The following is a 22,668-nucleotide window of genomic DNA, read 5'->3' as shown; positions in this document are numbered from 1 at the left end:
TTACCCCATAACTCGAGCCAATAGTCAGTTTTACACACACACACACACACACACACACACACACACACACACACACACACACACACACACACAGAGAGTGAGAAACAACACAAAACACATGTGGAAAAGGAAACTTCCACTGGTGAAAATTTAAATTCTATCATGGGCTTTACAGCAGCTGACCAATCAGCAGCTTCATTATAACTACACACTCATCACAATCCTAACACGCACTCATTATAACTACACACTCGTCACAATCCTAACACGCACTCATTATAACTACACACTCATCACAATCCTAACACGCACTCATTATAACTACACACTCGTCACAATCCTAACACGCACTCATTATAACTACACACTCATCACAGTCCTAACACGCACTCATTATAACTACACACTCGTCACAGTCCTAACACACACTCATTATAACTACACACTCGTCACAATCCTAACACGCACTCATTATAACTACACACTCATCACAGTCCTAACACGCACTCATTATAACTACACACTCGTCACAGTCCTAACACGCACTCATTATAACTACACACTCGTCACAATCCTAACACGCACTCATTATAACTACACACTCGTCACAATCCTAACACGCACTCATTATAACTACACACTCGTCACAATCCTAACACGCACTCATTATAACTACACACTCGTCACAATCCTAACACGCACTCATTATAACTACACACTCGTCACAATCCTAACACACACTCATTATAACTACACACTCGTCACAATCCTAACACGCACTCATTATAACTACACACTCGTCACAATCCTAACACGCACTCATTATAACTACACACTCATCACAATCCTAACACGCACTCATTATAACTACACACTCGTCACAATCCTAACACACACTCATTATAACTACACACTCGTCACAATCCTAACACGCACTCATTATAACTACACACTCATCACAATCCTAACACACACTCATTATAACTACACACTCGTCACAATCCTAACACGCACTCGTTATAACTACACACTCGTCACAATCCTAACACGCACTCATTATAACTACACACTCTTCACAATCCTAACACGCACTCATTATAACTACACACTCGTCACAATCCTAACACGCACTCATTATAACTACACACTCGTCACAGTCCTAACACACACTCATTATAACTACACACTCGTCACAGTCCTAACACACTCATTATAACTACACACTCGTCACAATCCTAACACACACTCATTATAACTACACACTCGTCACAGTCCTAACACACACTCATTATAACTACACACTCGTCACAGTCCTAACACACACTCATTATAACTACACACTCGTCACAGTCCTAACACACACTCATTATAACTACACACTCGTCACAGTCCTAACACGCACTCATTATAACTACACACTCGTCACAATCCTAACACGCACTCATTATAACTACACACTCGTCACAATCCTAACACGCACTCATTATAACTACACACTCGTCACAATCCTAACACGCACTCATTATAACTACACACTCGTCACAATCCTAACACGCACTCGTTATAACTACACACTCGTCACAATCCTAACACGCACTCATTATAACTACACACTCATCACAATCCTAACACGCACTTATTATAACTACACACTCGTCACAATCCTAACACGCACTCATTATAACTACACACTCGTCACAATCCTAACACGCACTCATTATAACTACACACTCGTCACAATCCTAACACGCACTCATTATAACTACACACTCGTCACAATCCTAACACGCACTCATTATAACTACACACTCGTCACAGTCCTAACACGCACTCATAACTGCACACTCGTCACAATCCTAACACGCACTCATTATAACTACACACTCGTCACAATCCTAACACGCCTTCATTATAACTACACACTCGTCACAATCCTAACACGCCCTCATTATAACTACACACTCGTCACAATCCTAACACGCCCTCATTATAACTACACACTCGTCACAATCCTAACACGCACTCATTATAACTACACACTCGTCACAATCCTAACACGCACTCATTATAACTACACACTCGTCACAGTCCTAACACACTCATTATAACTACACACTCGTCACAGTCCTAACACACTCATTATAACTACACACTCGTCACAGTCCTAACACACTCATTATAACTACACACTCGTCACAGTCCTAACACGCACTCATTATAACTACACACTCGTCACAATCCTAACACACTCATTATAACTACACACTCGTCACAATCCTAACACACACTCATTATAACTACACACTCGTCACAATCCTAACACGCACTCATTATAACTACACACTCGTCACAGTCCTAACACGCACTCATTATAACTACACACTCGTCACAATCCTAACACACAATCATTATAACTACACACTCGTCACAGTCCTAACACGCACTCATTATAACTACACACTCGTCACAATCCTAACACACACTCATTATAACTACACACTCGTCACAATCCTAACACACACTCATTATAACTACACACTCGTCACAATCCTAACACACACTCATTATAACTACACACTCGTCACAATCCTAACACACACTCATTATAACTACACACTCGTCACAATCCTAACACGCACTCATTATAACTACACACTCGTCACAATCCTAACACACACTCATTATAACTACACACTCGTCACAATCCTAACACGCACTCATTATAACTACACACTCATCACAGTACTAATACATTCATTACGATCCTTTCTTTTTATTATTTCTTTCTTCCTTGAAATTCTCTCTCTCCCCCCTCCTTTCTCTTTTTATTTTATATCCATATATCAGTCTGTGTCTCTGTCTCTCAGTTACTCATTCCCATTTTTGATCTCCCTCATTTCGTTTCATTGTATCTGTATTTATTTATCTCTGTAGCATGGCATATAAACATGCAGTACGATGTGTGTGTGTGTGTGTATGTGTGTGTGTGTGTGTGTGTGTGTGTGAGAGAGAGAGAAGAGGAAGTGCTTTTCCAGACAGGAAGTGTTTATGATCTTGACAGGAAGTGAAGAATCTAGTGCATAATTAATGATCTCCTGATATAATTTTATAATGTCTAGAATTATTAATTTATGTACACAAGGTTGATGATGTAGATCATGAGATATGCAGGAAGTGCCTGCAATCACAACAGGAAGTGATCTGACACCACAGGACTTTATGATTAATTATTTTTTCTCCCCTGCTGTGTGGAGATGGGAGACGTGATACCATCAGTGAATTTCTAATTAATTTCCTCAACATGACAGAGTAGGTTTGGGGTCAGAGGGTGAAAGGTCATGGTCGCTGAGGGCTTTTTAATCATGCTGGGTTGGACAGATGTGTGTGTATCGTTTCAGCTCGGCTTTGAGGAGCGGGTGTTTAACGGCGCTTTAATGGCGTCTGGATTTACGCAATTGCTTTATTTACAATTAAAGATCAATTCCAATGAATTTTTTTGTGGTTTATGGCTTTAAAATGAGCTGCTCATTTATAGATCAGGAGATTTACACTGTGCAGTGTGTGTGTGTGTGTGTGTGTGTGTGTGTGTGTGTGTGTGTGTGTGTGTGCGCGCGCGCGTGTGAGAGAGAGAGAGAGAGAGAGAGAGAGAGAGAGAGAGAGAGAGAGAGAGAATTGGTTTCATTCAGCCATTTTTAACTTACTCCAACTGACAATACACTAACAAACTAATGTATTCCAACAAACTAACGCACTGTAATAGTCTCACAAAATGTAATAAACATTAACGCTCTGAAATGTTCTCTAAAACCCTAACACCCTGTTATGTTCTCTAACACAATGTAATGTCCTCTAACGCCCTGTAATACACTCTCACACAATGTAATGTCCTCTAACGCCCTGTAATACACTCTCACACAATGTAATGTCCTCTAACGCCCTGTAATACACTCTCACACAATGTAATGTCCTCTAACGCCCTGTAATACACTCTCACACAATGTAATGTCCTCTAACGCCCTGTAATACACTCTCACTCAATGTAATGTCCTCTAACGCCCTGTAATATACTCTCACACAATGTAATGTCCTCTAACGCCCTGTAATATACTCTCACACAATGTAATGTCCTCTAACGCCCTGTAATATACTCTCACACAATGTAATGTCCTCTAACGCCCTGTAATATACTCTCACACAATGTAATGTCCTCTAACGCCCTGTAATACACTCTCACACAATGTCCTCTAACGCCCTGTAATATACTCTCACACAATGTAATGTCCTCTAACGCCCTGTAATATACTCTCACACAATGTAATGTCCTCTAACGCCCTGTAATATACTCTCACACAATGTAATGTCCTCTAACGCCCTGTAATATACTCTCACACAATGTAATGTCCTCTAACGCCCTGTAATATACTCTCACACAATGTCCTCTAACGCCCTGTAATATACTCTCACACAATGTAATGTCCTCTAATGCCCTGTAATATACTCTCACACAATGTAATGTCCTCTAACGCCCTGTAATATACTCTCACTCAATGTAATGTCCTCTAACATACTCTCACACAATGTAATGTCCTCTAACGCCCTGTAATATACTCTCACACAATGTAATGTCCTCTAACGCCCTGTAATATACTCTCACACAATGTAATGTCCTCTAACGCCCTGTAATATACTCTCACACAATGTCCTCTAACGCCCTGTAATATACTCTCACACAATGTAATGTCCTCTAATGCCCTGTAATATACTCTCACACAATGTAATGTCCTCTAACGCCCTGTAATATACTCTCACACAATGTAATGTCCTCTAACGCCCTGTAATATACTCTCACACAATGTAATGTCCTCTAACATACTCTCACACAATGTAATGTCCTCTAACGCCCTGTAATATACTCTCACACAATGTAATGTCCTCTAACACCCTGTAATATACTCTCACACAATGTGATGTCCTCTAACGCCATGAAATATACTCTCACACAATGTAATGTCCTCTAACGCCCTGTAATATACTCTCACACAATGTAAATGTCCTCTAACATACTCTCACACAATGTAATGTCCTCTAACGCCCTGTAATATACTCTCACACAATGTAAATGTCCTCTAACGCCCTGTAATATACTCTCACACAATGTAATGTCCTCTAACACCCTGTAATATACTCTCACACAATGTGATGTCCTCTAACGCCCTGAAATATACTCTCACACAATGTAATGTCCTCTAACGCCCTGTAATATACTCTCACACAATGTAATGTCCTCTAACGCCCTGTAATATACTCTCACACAATGTAATGTCCTCTAACGCCCTGTAATATACTCTCACACAATGTAATGTCCTCTAACGCCCTGTAATATACTCTCACACAATGTAATGTCCTCTAACGCCCTGTAATATACTCTCACACAATGTAATGTCCTCTAATGCCCTGTAATATACTCTCACACAATGTAATGTCCTCTAACGCCCTGTAATATACTCTCACACAATGTAATGTCCTCTAACATACTCTCACACAATGTAATGTCCTCTAACGCACTGTAATATACTCTCACACAATGTAATGTCCTCTAACGCCCTGTAATATACTCTCACACAATGTAATGTCCTCTAACGCCCTGTAATATACTCTCACACAATGTAATGTCCTCTAACGCCCTGTAATATACTCTCACTCAATGTAATGTCCTCTAACATACTCTCACACAATGTAATGTCCTCTAACGCCCTGTAATATACTCTCACATAATGTAATGTCCTCTAATGCCCTGTAATATACTCTCACTCAATGTAATGTCCTCTAACATACTCTCACACAATGTAATGTCCTCTAACGCCCTGTAATATACTCTCACACAACGTAATGTCCTCTAATACCCTGTAATATACTCTCACACAATGTAATGTCCTCTAACATACTCTCACACAATGTAATGTCCTCTAACGCTCTGTAATATACTCTCACACAATGTAATGTCCTCTAACGCCCTGTAATATACGCTCACACAATGCAATGTCCTCTAACGCTCTGTAATATACTCTCACACAATGCAATGTCCTCTAACGCCCTGTAATATACTCTCACACAATGTAATGTCCTCTAACGCCCTGTAATATACGCTCACACAATGCAATGTCCTCTAACGCTCTGTAATATACTCTCACACAATGCAATGTCCTCTAACGCCCTGTAATATACTCTCACACAATGCAATGTCCTCTAACGCCCTGTAATATACTCTAACGCCCTGTAATATACTCTCACACAATTTAATGTCCTCTAACATACTCTCACACAATGTAATGTCCTCTAACGCCCTGTAATATACTCTCACACAATGTAATGTCCTCTAACATACTCTCACACAATGTAATGTCCTCTAACGCTCTGTAATATACTCTCACACAATGTAATGTCCTCTAACGCTCTGTAATATACGCTCACACAATGCAATGTCCTCTAACGCTCTGTAATATACTCTCACACAATGCAATGTCCTCTAACGCCCTGTAATATACTCTCACACAATGCAATGTCCTCTAACGCCCTGTAATATATTCTAACGCCCTGTAATATACTCTCACACAATGTAATGTCCTCTAACATACTCTCACACAATGTAATGTCCTCTAACGCCCTGTAATATACTCTCACACAATGTAATGTCCTCTAACATACTCTCACACAATGTAATGTCCTCTAACGCTCTGTAATATACTCTCACACAATGCAATGTCCTCTAACGCCCTGTAATATACTCTCACACAATGCAATGTCCTCTAACGCCCTGTAATATACTCTCACTCAATGTAATGTCCTCTAACATACTCTCACACAATGTAATGTCCTCTAACGCCCTGTAATATACTCTCACATAATGTAATGTCCTCTAATGCCCTGTAATATACTCTCACTCAATGTAATGTCCTCTAACATACTCTCACACAATGTAATGTCCTCTAACGCCCTGTAATATACTCTCACACAACGTAATGTCCTCTAATACCCTGTAATATACTCTCACACAATGTAATGTCCTCTAACATACTCTCACACAATGTAATGTCCTCTAACGCTCTGTAATATACTCTCACACAATGTAATGTCCTCTAACGCCCTGTAATATACGCTCACACAATGCAATGTCCTCTAACGCTCTGTAATATACTCTCACACAATTTAATGTCCTCTAACGCCCTGTAATATACTCTCACACAATGTAATGTCCTCTAACGCCCTGTAATATACTCTCACTCAATGTAATGTCCTCTAACATACTCTCACACAATGTAATGTCCTCTAATGCCCTGTAATATACTCTCACACAATGTAATGTCCTCTAACGACCTGTAATATACTCTCACACAATGTAATGTCCTCTAACACCCTGTAATATACTCTCACACAATGCAATGTCCTCTAACGCCCTGCAATATACTCTCACACAATGCAATGTCCTCTAACGCCCTGTAATATACTCTCACACAATGCAATGTCCTCTAACGCCCTGTAATATACTCTCACACAATGCAATGTCCTCTAACGCCCTGTAATATACTCTCACACAATGCAATGTCCTCTAACGCCCTGTAATATACTCTAACGCCCTGTAATATACTCTCACACAATTTAATGTCCTCTAACGCCCTGTAATATACTCTCACACAATGTAATGTCCTCTAACGCCCTGTAATATACTCTCACTCAATGTAATGTCCTCTAACATACTCTCACACAATGTAATGTCCTCTAATGCCCTGTAATATACTCTCACACAATGCAATGTCCTCTAACGCCCTGCAATATACTCTCACACAATGCAATGTCCTCTAACGCCCTGTAATATACTCTCACACAATGCAATGTCCTCTAACGCCCTGTAATATACTCTCACACAATGCAATGTCCTCTAACGCCCTGTAATATACTCTCACACAATGCAATGTCCTCTAACGCCCTGTAATATACTCTCACACAATTTAATGTCCTCTAACGCCCTGTAATATACTCTCACACAATGTAATGTCCTCTAACGCCCTGTAATATACTCTCACTCAATGTAATGTCCTCTAACATACTCTCACACAATGTAATGTCCTCTAATGCCCTGTAATATACTCTCACACAATGTAATGTCCTCTAACGCCCTGTAATATACTCTCACACAATGTAATGTCCTCTAACACCCTGTAATATACTCTCACACAATGTAATGTCCTCTAACGCCCTGTAATATACTCTCACACAATGTAATGTCCTCTAATGACCTGTAATATACTCTCACACAATGTAATGTCCTCTAACGACCTGTAATATACTCTCACACAATGTAATGTCCTCTAATGCCCTGTAATATACTCTCACACAATGTAAATGTCCTCTAACGCCCTGTAATATTCTCTAACACAGTGTAATGCTAAAACACCCTGTAATATAGTCTAACACTCTGTATTGTCCTTTAGCGCCCTGTAATGTCTTCTAAAACATTAACACCCCGTAATATACTCTAACACAACGTAATATACACTAACGCCCTGTAATGTCCTCCAACGCCCTGTAATGTCCTCTCACACACACTAACACCCTGTAATGTCTAACACAATGTAATGTACACCAACACCCTGTACTGTACACTAACACCCTGTAATATACACTAACACCCTGTAATGTGTTCTAACACCCTGTAATGTCTAATACAATGTAATGTACACTAACGCCCTGTAATGTCCTCCAATGCCCCGTAATGTCCTCTCACACACACTAAGACCCTTTAATGTCTAACACAATGTAATGTCCACTAACACCCTGTAATGTCCTCTAACACCCCATAATGTGTTTTAACACCCTGTAATGTGTTCTAACACCCTGTAATGTGTTCTAACACCCTGTAATGTCTAACACAATGTAATGTCCTCTAATGCCCTGTAATGTCCTAACACACCGTAATGTCCTCTAACGCCCTGTAATATTCTTTAACACAATGTAATGTCCTCTAATGCCCCGTAATGTCCTCTCACACACACTAGCACCCTGTAATGTCCTCTAACACCCCGTAATGTGTTTTAACACCCTGTAATGTGTTCTAACACCCTGTAATGTGTTCTAACACCCTGTAATGTCTAACACAATGTAATGTCCTCTAATGCCCTGTAATGTCCTAACACACCGTAATGTCCTCTAACGCCGTGTAATATTCTCTAACACAATGTACTGTCCTCTAATGCCCCATAATGTCCTCTAACACACCGTAATGTCCTCTAACGCCCTGTAATATTCTCTAACACAATGTTTAACACTAACACCCTGTAATGTGTTCTAACACCCTGTAATGTCTAACACAATGTAATGTACACTAACGCCCTGTAATGTCCTCCAACGCCCCGTAATGTCCTCTAACACACACTAACACCCTGTAATATAGTCTCACACAATGTAATGTACAGTAATGTCCTCTAATGCCCTGTAATGTCCTCTAACATACTCTAACACATCTATTTATTCAACTGAGCAGTTGAGGGTTAAAGGCCTTGCTCAGAGGCCCAGCAGTGTCAGCTTGGGGATGATGGGATTTGAACTCCTGAACTTCTGATCAGAAGTCCACTATTCACTGTGGACCCATGTATATCTATCACACTGTATATCAATACCGCACACAAACACACAAGTACACACACACATTGCTGGGATTGCTGTTTCTGCTCCGTTTTTACTCGAGTGTCTATTATATTGACAATAAATGACACATTTGCTTCTGTGTCCTTGGTTTAGAAGTCCCATCTTCATTATTATATCACATCTATAAATTTTTAACAAGAGTGATTTATTTTCTTGTCTCCTTTTCTTTTCATATGAGCTGTTACAGAGAAAAATAATCAAATTTCGTGCCACAGAGTGACTTGAAAAGTGCTGGTGTTTTATTTGAATTTTCATGGCAGACAGAGGAGACACGCACATAGTCAGGAAGAAAGAGGCAAAGGCATTGCTCTTTAGGAAGCAAATACAATCTGGCTTTCGTGGTGACATCCTAAATCACAAAGAACACTACTAAATGTATTACCATATGTAATATGAGATCAAAAGATGCTGCACTATTTACATAGCTCATGGAGAAACGGGATCTAATAAGACACCGCAGGGAAGAGCTGCTGAGCACATTGATCCACACACACACCTGCTATCAAGCTTTCATTTATATTCATTGATCTGTGAGCCGAACCCTAAATAAACTTGGCAACACACATGCACACAAAGAGGCAATCGATCGCAAAACGACATTAATTCTGCATTATCCACCTTCAATACACCTCACACACCCTTACACCCGGTCTCCAGGGTGCGAGACCTCTGACCCCACGACTCATACGGCGCTAATAACAACAGCACCCAGACACACGTTATTTATTTTCTCTTTTCTTTTCATTTTCTTCTTTATCTCACACACTGCTCTATCATCTCTTCTTCCTACACTGGCTGTGTTTCATTTAGAAAAGATTTTCTCTGAACACTGAATGTCTGACCTTGGCTGTGATCCAAACTGGGCATTAAGATCATCAATTGAAAGCTAAATTACACTTGTCTTAGCAGACGTACACTGGCTGTGTTCCAAATCGACATCTGGTTTAGCAGTAACACGCTAGATGTGTTTCACTAAGACCTGATGTCCATCGCAGTCTGAATGACGGAATTTTCACTCAAAAAGGTGTGCGCGCGCGTGTATTTTCATAAAATGGAGAAATGAAGGGGTGGAGACTGAGAGGTGAAAGGATGAAGAATTAACTGATGGATGGACAAAGATGGAAAATGATAGCGGGATGAGATTAAGGAACAGAAGGAGGTAGGAATCAATGAAGGGCTGGAGGGATGAAAGTAAGGACAGCAATGAGAGATTGGGAGATGAAAAATAAAAGAATGGAGAGATGACTTGCCTGAGAACATAGCAGCATCACGAGCTCCACTACAGAGCTACTGGACTTCATACACACCAAACCTGTGAGAGAGAGAGAAAAAATGCACACTTTTATATATAGATAAGCTCATATAGCTGATACACAGCAATAGAAACATGCTCATATAACTGGGATTGAGACGCAGAGGCCACGCCCCCTTAACTGGGACTGAGAAACAGGCCACACTTCCAGTGACTGAGGCCCAGAGGCCACGCCTCCTTCACTGTGACTTATACCCAGAGGCCACGCCTCCTTCACTGTGACTTATACGTAAAGGCCATGCCTCCTTCACTGTGACATACGCAGAGACCACGCCTCCTTCACTGTGACTTATACCCAGAGGCCACGCCTCCTTCACTGTGACTTATACCCAGAGGCCATGCCTCCTTAACTGGGACTGAGAAACAGATGCCACGCCTCCTTCACTGTGACTGAGGCCCAGAGCCCACGCCTCCTTCACTGTGACTGAGGCCCAGAGCCCACGCCTCCTTCACTGTGACTGAGGCCCAGAGCCCACGCCTCCTTCACTGTGACTGAGGCCCAGAGCCCACGCCTCCTTCACTGTGACTGAGGCCCAGAGCCCACGCCTCCTTCACTGTGACTGAGGCCCAGAGCCCACGCCTCCTTCACTGTGACTTATACCCAGAGGCCATGCCTCCTTCACTGTGACATACCCAGAGGCCATGCCTCCTTAACTGGGACTGAGAAACAGATGCCATGCCTCCTTCACTGTGACTGAGGCCCAGAGCCCATGCCTCCTTCACTGTGACTTATACCCAGAGGCCACGCCTCCTTCAATGTGACTTATACCCAGAGGCCACACCCCCTTAACTGGGACTGAGAAACAGATGCCACGACAACTCCACTGTGACTGAGGAGGCCCAGAGGCCACGCCTCCTTCACTGTGACTTATACCAAGAGACCATACCCCCTTAACTGGAACTGAGAAACAGAGGCCACACTTCCACCGTGACTGAGACCCAGAGGCCACGCCTCCTTCACTGGAACTGAGAAACACAGGGCACACTTCCACTGTGACTGAGACCCAGAGGCCACGCCTCCTTCACTGTGACTTATACCCAGAGGCCACGCCTCCTTCACTGGAACTGAGAAACAGAGGGCACACTTCCACTGTGACTGAGACCCAGAGGCCACACCTCCTTCACTGTGACTTATACCCAGAGGCCACGCCTCCTTCACTGTGACTTATACCCAGAGGCTACGCCCCCTTAACTGGAACTGAGAAACAGAGGCCACACTTCCACGGTGATTGAGACCCAGAGGCCATGCCTCCTTCACTGTGACTTATGGCCAGAGGCCATGCCCCCTTAACTGGGACCGAGAAACCGAGGCCACACCTCCACTCTGAGACCCAGATGCTGTGCCTCCTTCACTGAGATGGAGACCCAGAGCCCACGCCTCCCTCACTGAGACCCAGAAGCCACGCCTCCTTCACTGTGACTGAGACCCAGAGGCCATGTCTCCTTTGGGACTGAAACGCAGAGGCCAAGCCTCCTTCACAGTGACTGAAACCCAGAGGCCACGCCTCCTTCACAGTGACTGAAACCCAGAGGCCACACCTCCTTCACAGTGACCAAGACCCAGAGGCCACACCTCCTTCACAGTGACCAAGACCCAGAGGCCACGCCTCCTTCACAGTGACCAAGACCCAGAGGCCACGCCTCCTTCACAGTGACTGAAACCCAGAGGCCACACCTCCTTCACAGTGACCAAGACCCAGAGGCCACGCCTCCTTCACAGTGACCAAGACCCAGAGCCCACGCCTCCTTCACAGTGACTGAAACCCAGAGGCCACACCTCCTTCACAGTGACCAAGACCCAGAGGCCACGCCTCCTTCACAGTGACTGAAACCCAGAGGCCACACCTCCTTCACAGTGACCAAGACCCAGAGGCCGTGCTACCTTTACATTCTCATGTTTATTAAAATTGAATCATGTTTGAGAAAGACCAATCAGAATTCCATAGCCAACCACTTCCAGCGCGACTGACTGATCATGATGAAATTTTGCCCATGGGTGATACATTAATCAATGATATAGTTTAAAAAAATAATAAATAAAAGTGACTGGCCAAATCAGTAGCAGTTGTAAATGTGGATCCATTTGTGAAAAATGCTTGGACGCCATGAATCGGTCCTACATGCATTTGTATTACTGTTTACATCATTTCCTACAAAACATACTGTTTATGTCTGTGAGAGAAAACATGCCAGAGAAATTAAACCTGCTCTGTGTGTGTGTGTGTGTGTGTGTGTGTGTGTTATGTGATAGTGTGCCATGTTGCAGTATTGATGACCTTAATGAAGCGACATGAGGTGAGTGTGTAAACTAATCCACACCACAGCCTTGTATTACACGAACAGGACATATGTTCTATTGATTCATAAAACCAGACACCCCCCCCCACACACACACACACATACAGAAGAGCGATAGAGACACAGATTGAAAGAGACACACACTGGTTATTATTTCACTGATATCAGCGCACCTATCTCCATGGCTGTGCCCCAAATTGTGTCAAACTCTATTCTGTTTCTCACTAATGATCAAGCTTTTACCGGTTACCGTGACAACCAGACAAGCCTGTGCATTTTGGGCTGTTTTTCAACACTCACTCGTTCCCTCGATGAGTAGCTCCTGTCCGTGGCTCCCGAGTAAAGTTCGGGACAGGAATGGAGCAAAGTCCACGAAAATCTCCCGCAGTAACGGAGCAGCTTTCTCCAGAGCATGTTCCAGGCGCTCCGAGATACTGACGGGCAGACAGACAGACGGGCAGAGTTATAAACTGTTAAAAAAGGTACTGAGTGATACTAAAACACAAACAAGTTTAGTCAGAAAATAAGAGACCCCGTCTACTCTCAACCTCTCTGTCCTACTTTTAGTCTCTTGTTCTTATCCCTTTGTCCCCTTTTTCTGCCTTTCTCTCCTCCTTCTGTCTTTCCCTTTTCCACCTCTTACTCCATATCTATCATTCTCTCACTTCCTGTCTGTGCCTGTCTCTTTGTCCTGTATCACTTCCTTTCTTCTTCCACATTCTTTCCTCTCTGTCCCAACTTCCGTCACTCTGTCGCTCTTCCCCATCTTCCTCATTCATTCTTTCTTTCCATTTTCTCCAGTCTCCACAGCCCTCCCTCACTCTCTCCATCTAATTTCTTTTATCTCCATTTTCCCCAATCAGCCTTCACAGCTCCATCAAAATCTTCTCTCTCTCTCTCTCTCTCTCTCGCCTTCATTTCAATCTTGATATCTCTCTCTCTCTTTCTATAGATGGGCCTATTTTTTCTGCCTTACTTCATGTCCACTCTACTTTCCTATTCTCTCCTCTCGGTCCCTTTTTCTGTTTCTCTCCCTCATGCTGTCCCTCTCACTGTTATGCTCTCTCTCTCTAGCTGTCTCTCTCTCTCATTCTGTGTCTCTCTCTAGCTGTCTCTCTCTCTCTCATTCTCTAGCTGTCTCTCTCATTCTCTAGCTTTGTCTCTCATTCTCTAGCTTTGTCTCTCATTCTCTAGCTGTGTCTCTCTCATTCTGTGTCTCTCTCTCTCTCATTCTCTAGCTGTCTCTCTCATTCTCTAGCTTTGTCTCTCATTCTCTAGCTGTGTCTCTCTCATTCTGTATCTCTCTCTCTCATTCTCTAGCTGTCTCTCATTCTCTACCTCTCTCATTCTCTAGCTCACTCTCATTCTCTAGCTCTCTCTCTCTCATTCTCTAGCTCGCTCTCTCTCTCATTCTCTAGCTGTCTCTCTCTCTCAATCTCTAGCTGTCTCTCTCTCAATCTCTAGCTGTCTCTCTCTCAATCTCTAGCTGTCTCTCTCTCTCAATCTCTAGCTGTCTCTCTCTGTAGCTGTCTCTGTCTCTCTCATTCTCTAGCTGTCACTCTCTCTGTAGCTGTCCCTCTCATTCTCTAGCTGTCTCTCTCTGTAGCTGTCTCTCTCTCTCATTCTCTAGCTGTCTCTCATTCTCTAGCTGTGTCTCTCTCATTCTGTATCTCTCTCTCTCATTCTCTAGCTGTCTCTCCCTCTCTCATTCTCTAGCTCGCTCTCTCATTCTCTAGCTCTCTCTCTCTCTCATTCTCTAGCTGTCTCTCTCTCAATCTCTAGCTGTCTCTCTCTCAATCTCTATCTGTCTCTCTCTCAATCTCTAGCTGTCTCTCTCTCATTCTCTAGCTGTCTCTCTCTGTAGCTGTCTCTGTCTCTCTCATTCTCTAGCTGTCTCTCTCTCTGTAGCTGTCCCTCTCATTCTCTAGCTTTGTCTCTCATTCTCTAGCTGTGTCTCTCTCATTCTGTATCTCTCTCTCTCATTCTCTAGCTGTCTCTCATTCTCTACCTCTCTCATTCTCTAGCTCACTCTCATTCTCTAGCTCGCTCTCTCTCTCTCATTCTCTAGCTCGCTCTCTCTCTCATTCTCTAGCTCTCTCTCTCTCTCATTCTCTAGCTGTCTCTCTCTCTCAATCTCTAGCTGTCTCTCTCTCTCAATCTCTATCTGTCTCTCTCTCAATCTCTAGCTGTCTCTCTCTCATTCTCTAGCTGTCTCTCTCTGTAGCTGTCTCTGTCTCTCTCATTCTCTAGCTGTCTCTCTCTCTGTAGCTGTCCCTCTCATTCTCTAGCTGTCTCTCTCTGTAGCTGTCTCTCTCTCTCATTCTCTAGCTGTCTCTCTCTCTGTAGCTGTCCCTCTCTCATTCTCTAGCTGTCAAGTCAAGTTTATTTGTACAGCGCTTTAAACAATAGACATTGTCGCAAAGCAGCTTTACAGAATTTGAACGACTTAAAACATGAGCTAATTTTATCCCTAATCTATCCCCAATGAGCAAGCCTGTGGCGACGGTGGCAAGGAAAAACTCCCTCAGACGACATGAGGAAGAAACCTCGAGAGCTGTCCCTCCCTCATTCTCTAGCTGTCGTCCTCTCTGTAGCTCTCTCTCTCTCTCTCTCTAGCTGTCTCTCTTCTCTGTCACTCTCTCTCTAGCTGTCTGTCTTCTCTGTCACTCTCTCTCTCTCTCTAGCTGTCTGTTTTCTCTGTCTCTCTTCTCTGTCTGTCTCTCTCTCTCTTCTCTGTCTCTCTCTCTAGCTGTCTCTCATCCCCGTCTCTCTCTCTCTAGCTGTCTCTCTCTAGCTGTCTGTCTTCTCTGTCTCTCTCTCTCTCTAGCTGTCTCTCTCTAGCTGTCTGTCTGTCTGTCTGTCTGTCTGTCTGTCTGTCTGTCTGTCCCTCTCTAGCTGTCTCTCACCTCAAGGTGGTGGTGGGTGAGAGTGGAACAGATGGCAGGGTTGAAGCAGCTGCTGCTGCTCCTCCTGTGAAAAACAGAGAACATACGATTCAACACACACACACCACAATATCACATGAGAAAAATGAACTGATCAGATTTCACTTCACCATCCAAATAAGTTAATGACCAACGTGAACTGCAACAGACAGATTTTATTTCTCACTCACTCACTGTCTTGCTCTCACTGTCTGTAATATTAGCTTTGTAAAAGCTCTTATTTTCCTATTAGCCTGCTCAGAATGATCACTCTATAAATTAACACTTGTGTCTGTGTGTGTGTCTGTGTGAGAGAGAGAGCGCACACATAAATCTCCCAGAGTCCCTGTGAGTGAGCTGCTGGTGTGTTTGGCCAGATTGGAACCTGGATGCCTTGGATATGAGTGAGAGTGCACACACACACACACACACACACACACACACACACACACACACACACACACACACACACACACACACACGCTGGGGTGGAATGCAGTCTCAGATCCAACATGTGTGCCTGCTGTGAGATGAAGTAGCCACTTCAAACAGCCCTGAGTCAATTAACTTATCTCTATCCAGCAGGGACACACACACACACACACACACACACACACACACAAGGAGTGCATCTCTTCAATGAGGCTACATAAATGAGGTTTTTTGCTGCTTAACAAGGTATGTTGAAATGTCAGCTGAGTGCGCACACGTACGCGCACACACACACACACACACACACACACACACACACACACACCTGACTCCGCAGCAACACTTGGGGCAGTGTCATCTGTGGAAACCACAGAAACGCTGACAACTGGACTTCCACCTGAGAAGGCCGAGGTGGATTGTGGGACGAGAGTGGAGGAGGGGGAAGGGGCAGGGCCAGCTGCAGGAGCTCCACCCACTTTTTTAGATGCCACAACAACGCTCCTGGGGGGGGAAAAAGTAGAAAAGATCAGTTGAAAATGTTATATTGGTCCCTTCTTCCCTTCTCTTGTCATATTATTCAATCTTTTTATGTCTTTCTTTGACCCCTCTGGAATTTTTCATTTTTTCCCGTTTTCAGTTGTTTCTCTTTATTCATCTCACCTTTTCTTTGTTTTCCTTAACTGTCTTGTTTTCTTTTACCCTCCCTTCTTCATTTTAGCCTTTTAAAAAATTCCTACTTTTTTTCCCACATTTTTCAGAGAATTTCAATAATAATTTTTGGTTGTTGTTTCCTTTTTTTATTTTCCTTTCAAAGGTTTATTCAACTCATCGTTCACCATTACTGTCATTTCATTTCAGTGCAACCTGATCGAACTCAAAACCACACACACTCAGTAATTAGAGCTCAGGTTCCTGAATATTCAGAAATGACTGCATCAATCTCTATCTGTAGTGTGCTTGTATCTCTCTATCTGAGGTCTTGAGAGTGTGGTGGCCTTTCCCAAAAGGTCCGTGTCCTCTTTATCGGCGTTGACAGCGTCTGTGTGCACGCGTGCGCGCGCGCAGGGCTCTGTTTAATCACCATCACAGTCTGCGAGAGACTGCAAGATTTTTTACCCCATCAGACGAAGAGGCCATCATGAAGGAGTCTGCAGAGATTTAAGATAAAACCAGGTTCATGACGGCGGAGTTACAGTCGGCTCACACGCTGCAGGGGATGGTTCTCATTTTATTTAAAAAAAAAAAACCACAAAGGAAGAAAAAAAGAATAAAGTGAAAGTAAGCTTCAAACAGAAGCAGAACTGCATCAGTAGTGGGCTAAAGCAGGGGTTCAGCCAGGAATGAAACGCTGTGCACACTTTCACCAAATGGACATGATCCAGAGGAGAGGACGTGTCTCGTGTCTGAAGTTTCTTTTTTAGACAAGTTTAAACTCATGTTGCTAACGAGCAACGAAAGCTCATGGAGTCCAGTTTCGCACTGTGGAAAGTAAAGCACGCTTCCTCACGTGCACCGTGATTCACTGTTACAGTATTAGAGCTGAGCGATACAACATCGATATCGCGATTTATCCCGCTGAGAGGCGGAAACTGAATTCTCAAATACGATTGGTCAAAAGGTTTCAATAGTAAGATGTCTGTGAAGATTCTCAGTCATCCAGGTCATAGTAAACTGTGGGTGGTAGAAAAGGGCAACTGGACTTGCTTGAAGATTCTTGAAAACGTTTCACCTCTCGTCCGAAAGGCTTCCTCAGTTCTGTCTGACTATCTGAATATCTGATACTCCCTATCAGTCAGACAGAACTGAGGAAGCCTTTCGGACGAGAGGTGAAACGTTTACAAGAATCTTCACGCAAATCCGGTTGCCCTTTTCTACCACCCACAGTTTCAATAGTAATGGCTAATACACAGGGACGCATACGATAATCTGAGACCAATAATGAACAGATTTTAAAGAAATGTGGGTTTTTTTTTTAAAAACTAAGAAACACTTAAGTTAAGTTGCTGATATGGCGACGCTGTTTGTTTGGAGATGTTCATCATTTAGCATTTCGAGGAGTCCCCAGCGTCAGTGCAGACGAGTTTACGTTTTCCTGTTTCTCGGTAAAGCATGTTATTTTGAGAGAAATCACTGAGGGACGGAATCACTATTTGTGAAAGCTTTAACATAAAAGCGACGACTTGTTCCTCAGACATTCCATGACATTAAAGGAATCCTCCAACGAATTTACTCTTAAACTTATGTTAAGGAAAAGTATTCGTAGATCTCAACAGTCAAGCATTCATTTTTGGAGACCAAATAGTGTTCTAGAAAAATTTCATTTTTATTAAAATACCAGACGGGCCTCCCGCGGAAGTGATGCATGCGATGACACGGCGTAGTGGAAGCTTGGAGCAGCTCGGCTGTTTATATCCTCTGCTTACATCGTGGTTGGGCGGCAGAGTGGTGTAGTGGTTAGCGCTGTCGCCTCACAGCAAGAAGGTCCTGGGTTCGAGCCCCGTGGCCGGCGAGGGCCTTTCTGTGCGGAGTTTGCATGTTCTCCCCGTGTCCGTGTGGGTTTCCTCCGGGTGCTCCGGTTTCCCCCACAGTCCAAAGACATGCAGGTTAGGTTAACTGGTGACTCTAAATTGACCGTAGGTGTGAATGTGAGTATGAATGGTTGTCTGTGTCTATGTGTCAGCCCTGTGATGACCTGGCGACTTGTCCAGGGTGTACCCCGCCTTTCGCCCGTAGTCAGCTGGGATAGGCTCCAGCTTGCCTGCGACCCTGTAGAACAGGATAAAGCGGCTACAGATAATGAGATGAGAATGAGATGAGACATCGTGGTTTTGCTCGTAGCGTTCGAACGAATCATCTAATGAGACGCTTTCATCTCCCAACAAAGAACACTGGATAATCTTGTCTCTGAAGACAACTGTCGCTGTCTGGATTTCAACACTGATTGGTTCATCTGTTTGCACAGCAATATCCCTCTTTCCAGTCAATTCACGTTCCTAGCACATAAACGAAAATGAAACTGAAACGAACATGAAATAAAACGTCAGAAATTTCAAATGAGTATCATGCAAAATGTTCTGAGTAATTCTCTGAAGCTGGGTGCGATTTGCTGGGGGGGATGGTGGGGATCATCCCCCCCTCTGGTTTTTATCTCTGCTGAAAAAAAATCCTCGGGGACAACCCCGTCAATAAAACAAACAAACCAAAAAAAAGTTGACATGACAGGCATGTTGTGAGACAGTTTTCTGTGGTCTACATTGCACTCACTTTCAAAATGACCCGAAGTGGCAGCTTTGATGTTCGCGAACGTCCCCAGCAAATAGATACATTGTAGATAATAACAATATCTTTGCGTTCTATCGCAGGGATGCAAACAGCGCGCCTTTTGGCGGATGCCGCCTTTTTCACGGCCGATTTTTTTTTTTTTTAGGGGGGGCGTTGGAGTGTCTGATTATAATTTCAAAGTAAATTCTGTATTAAAATTACTAAATAAGCAAATCCGTTACAGTCCATGAAACAGGAAGTATAAGGATGAGAAAAAAACAGTTTAAATCGGAAAGCTGCGCACAATGTGAACTGCGCCATCAGAGCAAACTGTTCATTTAGTATTCATGTATTTTAGTGATTTTCGAGTCACTGTCCATTTAATCCGGAGGGAGAGAAACATCACAGCAACGCGACAAGCAATGCGAACTTTGTTGTGTGTTAGTGTTCGTGTATTTAGTCAGAGAGATAGGAAGATGAATTTACTATCTCTGGCTTAGTGTTCGTTTTCATTTAGTGTTATTCATTTGATATCATCGGATGTTATTGAGCTGTTAGCCTATTGTTACCTTAATTTTGTGACGTTTCATGATTAAAAAAAAAAAAAAAAAAACATTCCCCCTTCTGGTTTTTTGACAAATCGCACCCTGCTCTGAAGTATAGTCGACGTACCTGAAGCGCAATCGAATGCTCTGTCGCTGATTGTTCTTTAACGTCGCTGTTTTCTTTGTGACCCGTATTTTCTTCCAGTACGCTGAAGAAGCAACAATGCATCGGGATACTGATTATAATTCACCAGATAAGACATGATAATATACCAGGGACGGATCCAAACTGATGCACGTGCATCACTTGGCATTGGTCACGAGGCGTCAGTTTACTTTACTGCTAGCCGGCTACGTGGGCTATAGCCATGCTCAACCAACAGACCAATGGTTCAGGATCCGACTACCTGTGGTAAGCGGTGACGCTTACCTGACCTAATTATCTGTATTCTCATGATGTTTTGTAGAGCACAAAGAATCTCAGTCAAACCAATAAAATGCTCCAGAAAAAGGTCAAAATTCAGGGCCAATAACGAGCCGAGCCGCGGTTGTAGAGGGCCGTGCCTGGGCTGTTTCGAAGTCTTGGGAGAAGGGAGGTGCCTGTAACATTTGGCGGGGCTAGGACTTTTGGTGCCCGAGTTATGAATTTTTAAATCCCCAGGGCTCATATTAAAGTTTTCAGCGAGTCACAGTCGCACGGGGCTTCGGTGGCGAATAGCAGGCCGAGCCGCGGTCGTAGCGGGCCATGGCTGCCCTCTTCAGAAAGGGCTGGGTGTGCTCTACGCCCCTGTGAAAATCCAGAGCGATGCGGTAAAATTAGTGAAAATATTTCTGCAGATGTGCATCTGTCAGATTCTTGGGCTGGATCCGTCCCTGTATACTACAAAAAAAAAAAAAAAAAACAATCACGGTAGAACAAAGTCGAAACTAATCTCCCAGTGGTGTGTTGTCTCTGTTGCCGCTCAACACCGGATTGGCGGACTTCTGGAGCTGAACGACGGGCAAATATTGTTGGCACGGCATCGTCTTTTATCTTTCTTTTTATTCTGGAAGCCCCCAATAATCTTGCTTTCAATTCCGTCGATTTGTCGAAAAAGGATGATTCAAAATGTTCGGAGCATAAGTAGGGCACCGCAGGCAGATTGTTTTGAGGTCTTCCGATGGCATGAATCCATTTCTTGCAAATAGTCAGACAATTCTGGCCAGGTCAACGGTGAAAAGATCTTCTCGTCCTTCTTTTTAGGATCATTTTAGCTGCGCAATGAGGCGTACTTTACTTCTTTAAAAACCTATAAATTCAGGAAAAATACTTGTAAAACTAACAAAACCATGATGTAAGCAGAGGATATAAACAGCCGAGCTGCTCCAAGCTTCCACTACGCCGCGTCATCGCATGCATCACTTCCGCGGGAGGCCCGTCTGGTATTTTAATTAAAATGTATTTTTCTAGAACACTATTTGGTCTCTGAAATTGAATGTTTGGCTGTCGAGATCTACGAATACTTTTCCTTAACATAAGTGTAAGAGTAAATCCATTGGAGGATTCCTTTAAAGCTAACTATTTAAAAACACACACACACACAGGTAAAATGCATGACGTGTCATTCATGAACAAAACTAAACATAGCAATCGTTGGTAAATCGCTGTGATATAAGCAGAATAACGCACGCCACTCCAAATCCAGATTTTCATCAATACCACAATCCTATGAAAGACTTTCTTTTTTTTCCCCCAACTTTATTTATGATTTTGCGGCAGCAATGTTCACGATACATTCTTGGCTGACCATTTTTCACCCTTTTTAAAAATAACAAACATTAATTATAACAAAAAAAAACAAATAATAAATGAATAATTATTATACAATTAAATTAAGTAATAGTACTTAAAAAAATAAAATAAATAAAATTAAACAAGACAGCAGACCAACACTATCAGTAGTAGACAGCAACAGCCCTCTTTCATTCATGCACTGATGGACAATTTATACTGATCCATAAATTTAAGAAATGGCTGCCATGTTTTATCAAATTTTACAGTCGACCCAGCAAGTGTGCACCTCATTTTTTCTAGATGTAAAAACTTCATCAACTCTGTTAACCACTGATCATGAGAGGGAGGACACTCTTGTTTCCACCTCAAGAGGATGAGGCGCCTTGCTAGCAGGGACGCAAAGGCCACCGCCTGAGAATA

The 22,668-nt window shown here is 43.0% G+C and overlaps 1 protein-coding gene across 1 annotated transcript in view; it reads right to left on the bottom strand.

Moving 5' to 3' along the window:
- Window positions 1–22,668, bottom strand: part of lrba (LPS-responsive vesicle trafficking, beach and anchor containing) — a 373,382-nt gene that overhangs the window by 202,506 nt on the left and 148,208 nt on the right. The window contains exons 31-34 of the mRNA XM_060917126.1: window positions 16,994–17,169; window positions 16,219–16,282; window positions 13,613–13,746; window positions 10,953–11,014 (exon numbers count right to left, since the gene is read on the bottom strand). Coding sequence (XP_060773109.1) covers window positions 10,953–11,014; window positions 13,613–13,746; window positions 16,219–16,282; window positions 16,994–17,169 — 436 coding nt within the window. The remainder of the gene's footprint in view (window positions 1–10,952; window positions 11,015–13,612; window positions 13,747–16,218; window positions 16,283–16,993; window positions 17,170–22,668) is intronic.

The sequence above is a fragment of the Neoarius graeffei genome, chromosome 3 (assembly GCF_027579695.1).
Source record: "Neoarius graeffei isolate fNeoGra1 chromosome 3, fNeoGra1.pri, whole genome shotgun sequence".
NCBI lineage: Eukaryota > Metazoa > Chordata > Actinopteri > Siluriformes > Ariidae > Neoarius > Neoarius graeffei.
The sequence above is the reverse complement of the archived record's forward strand: the minus strand, read 5'-3'. Positions and strand labels throughout refer to the sequence as shown.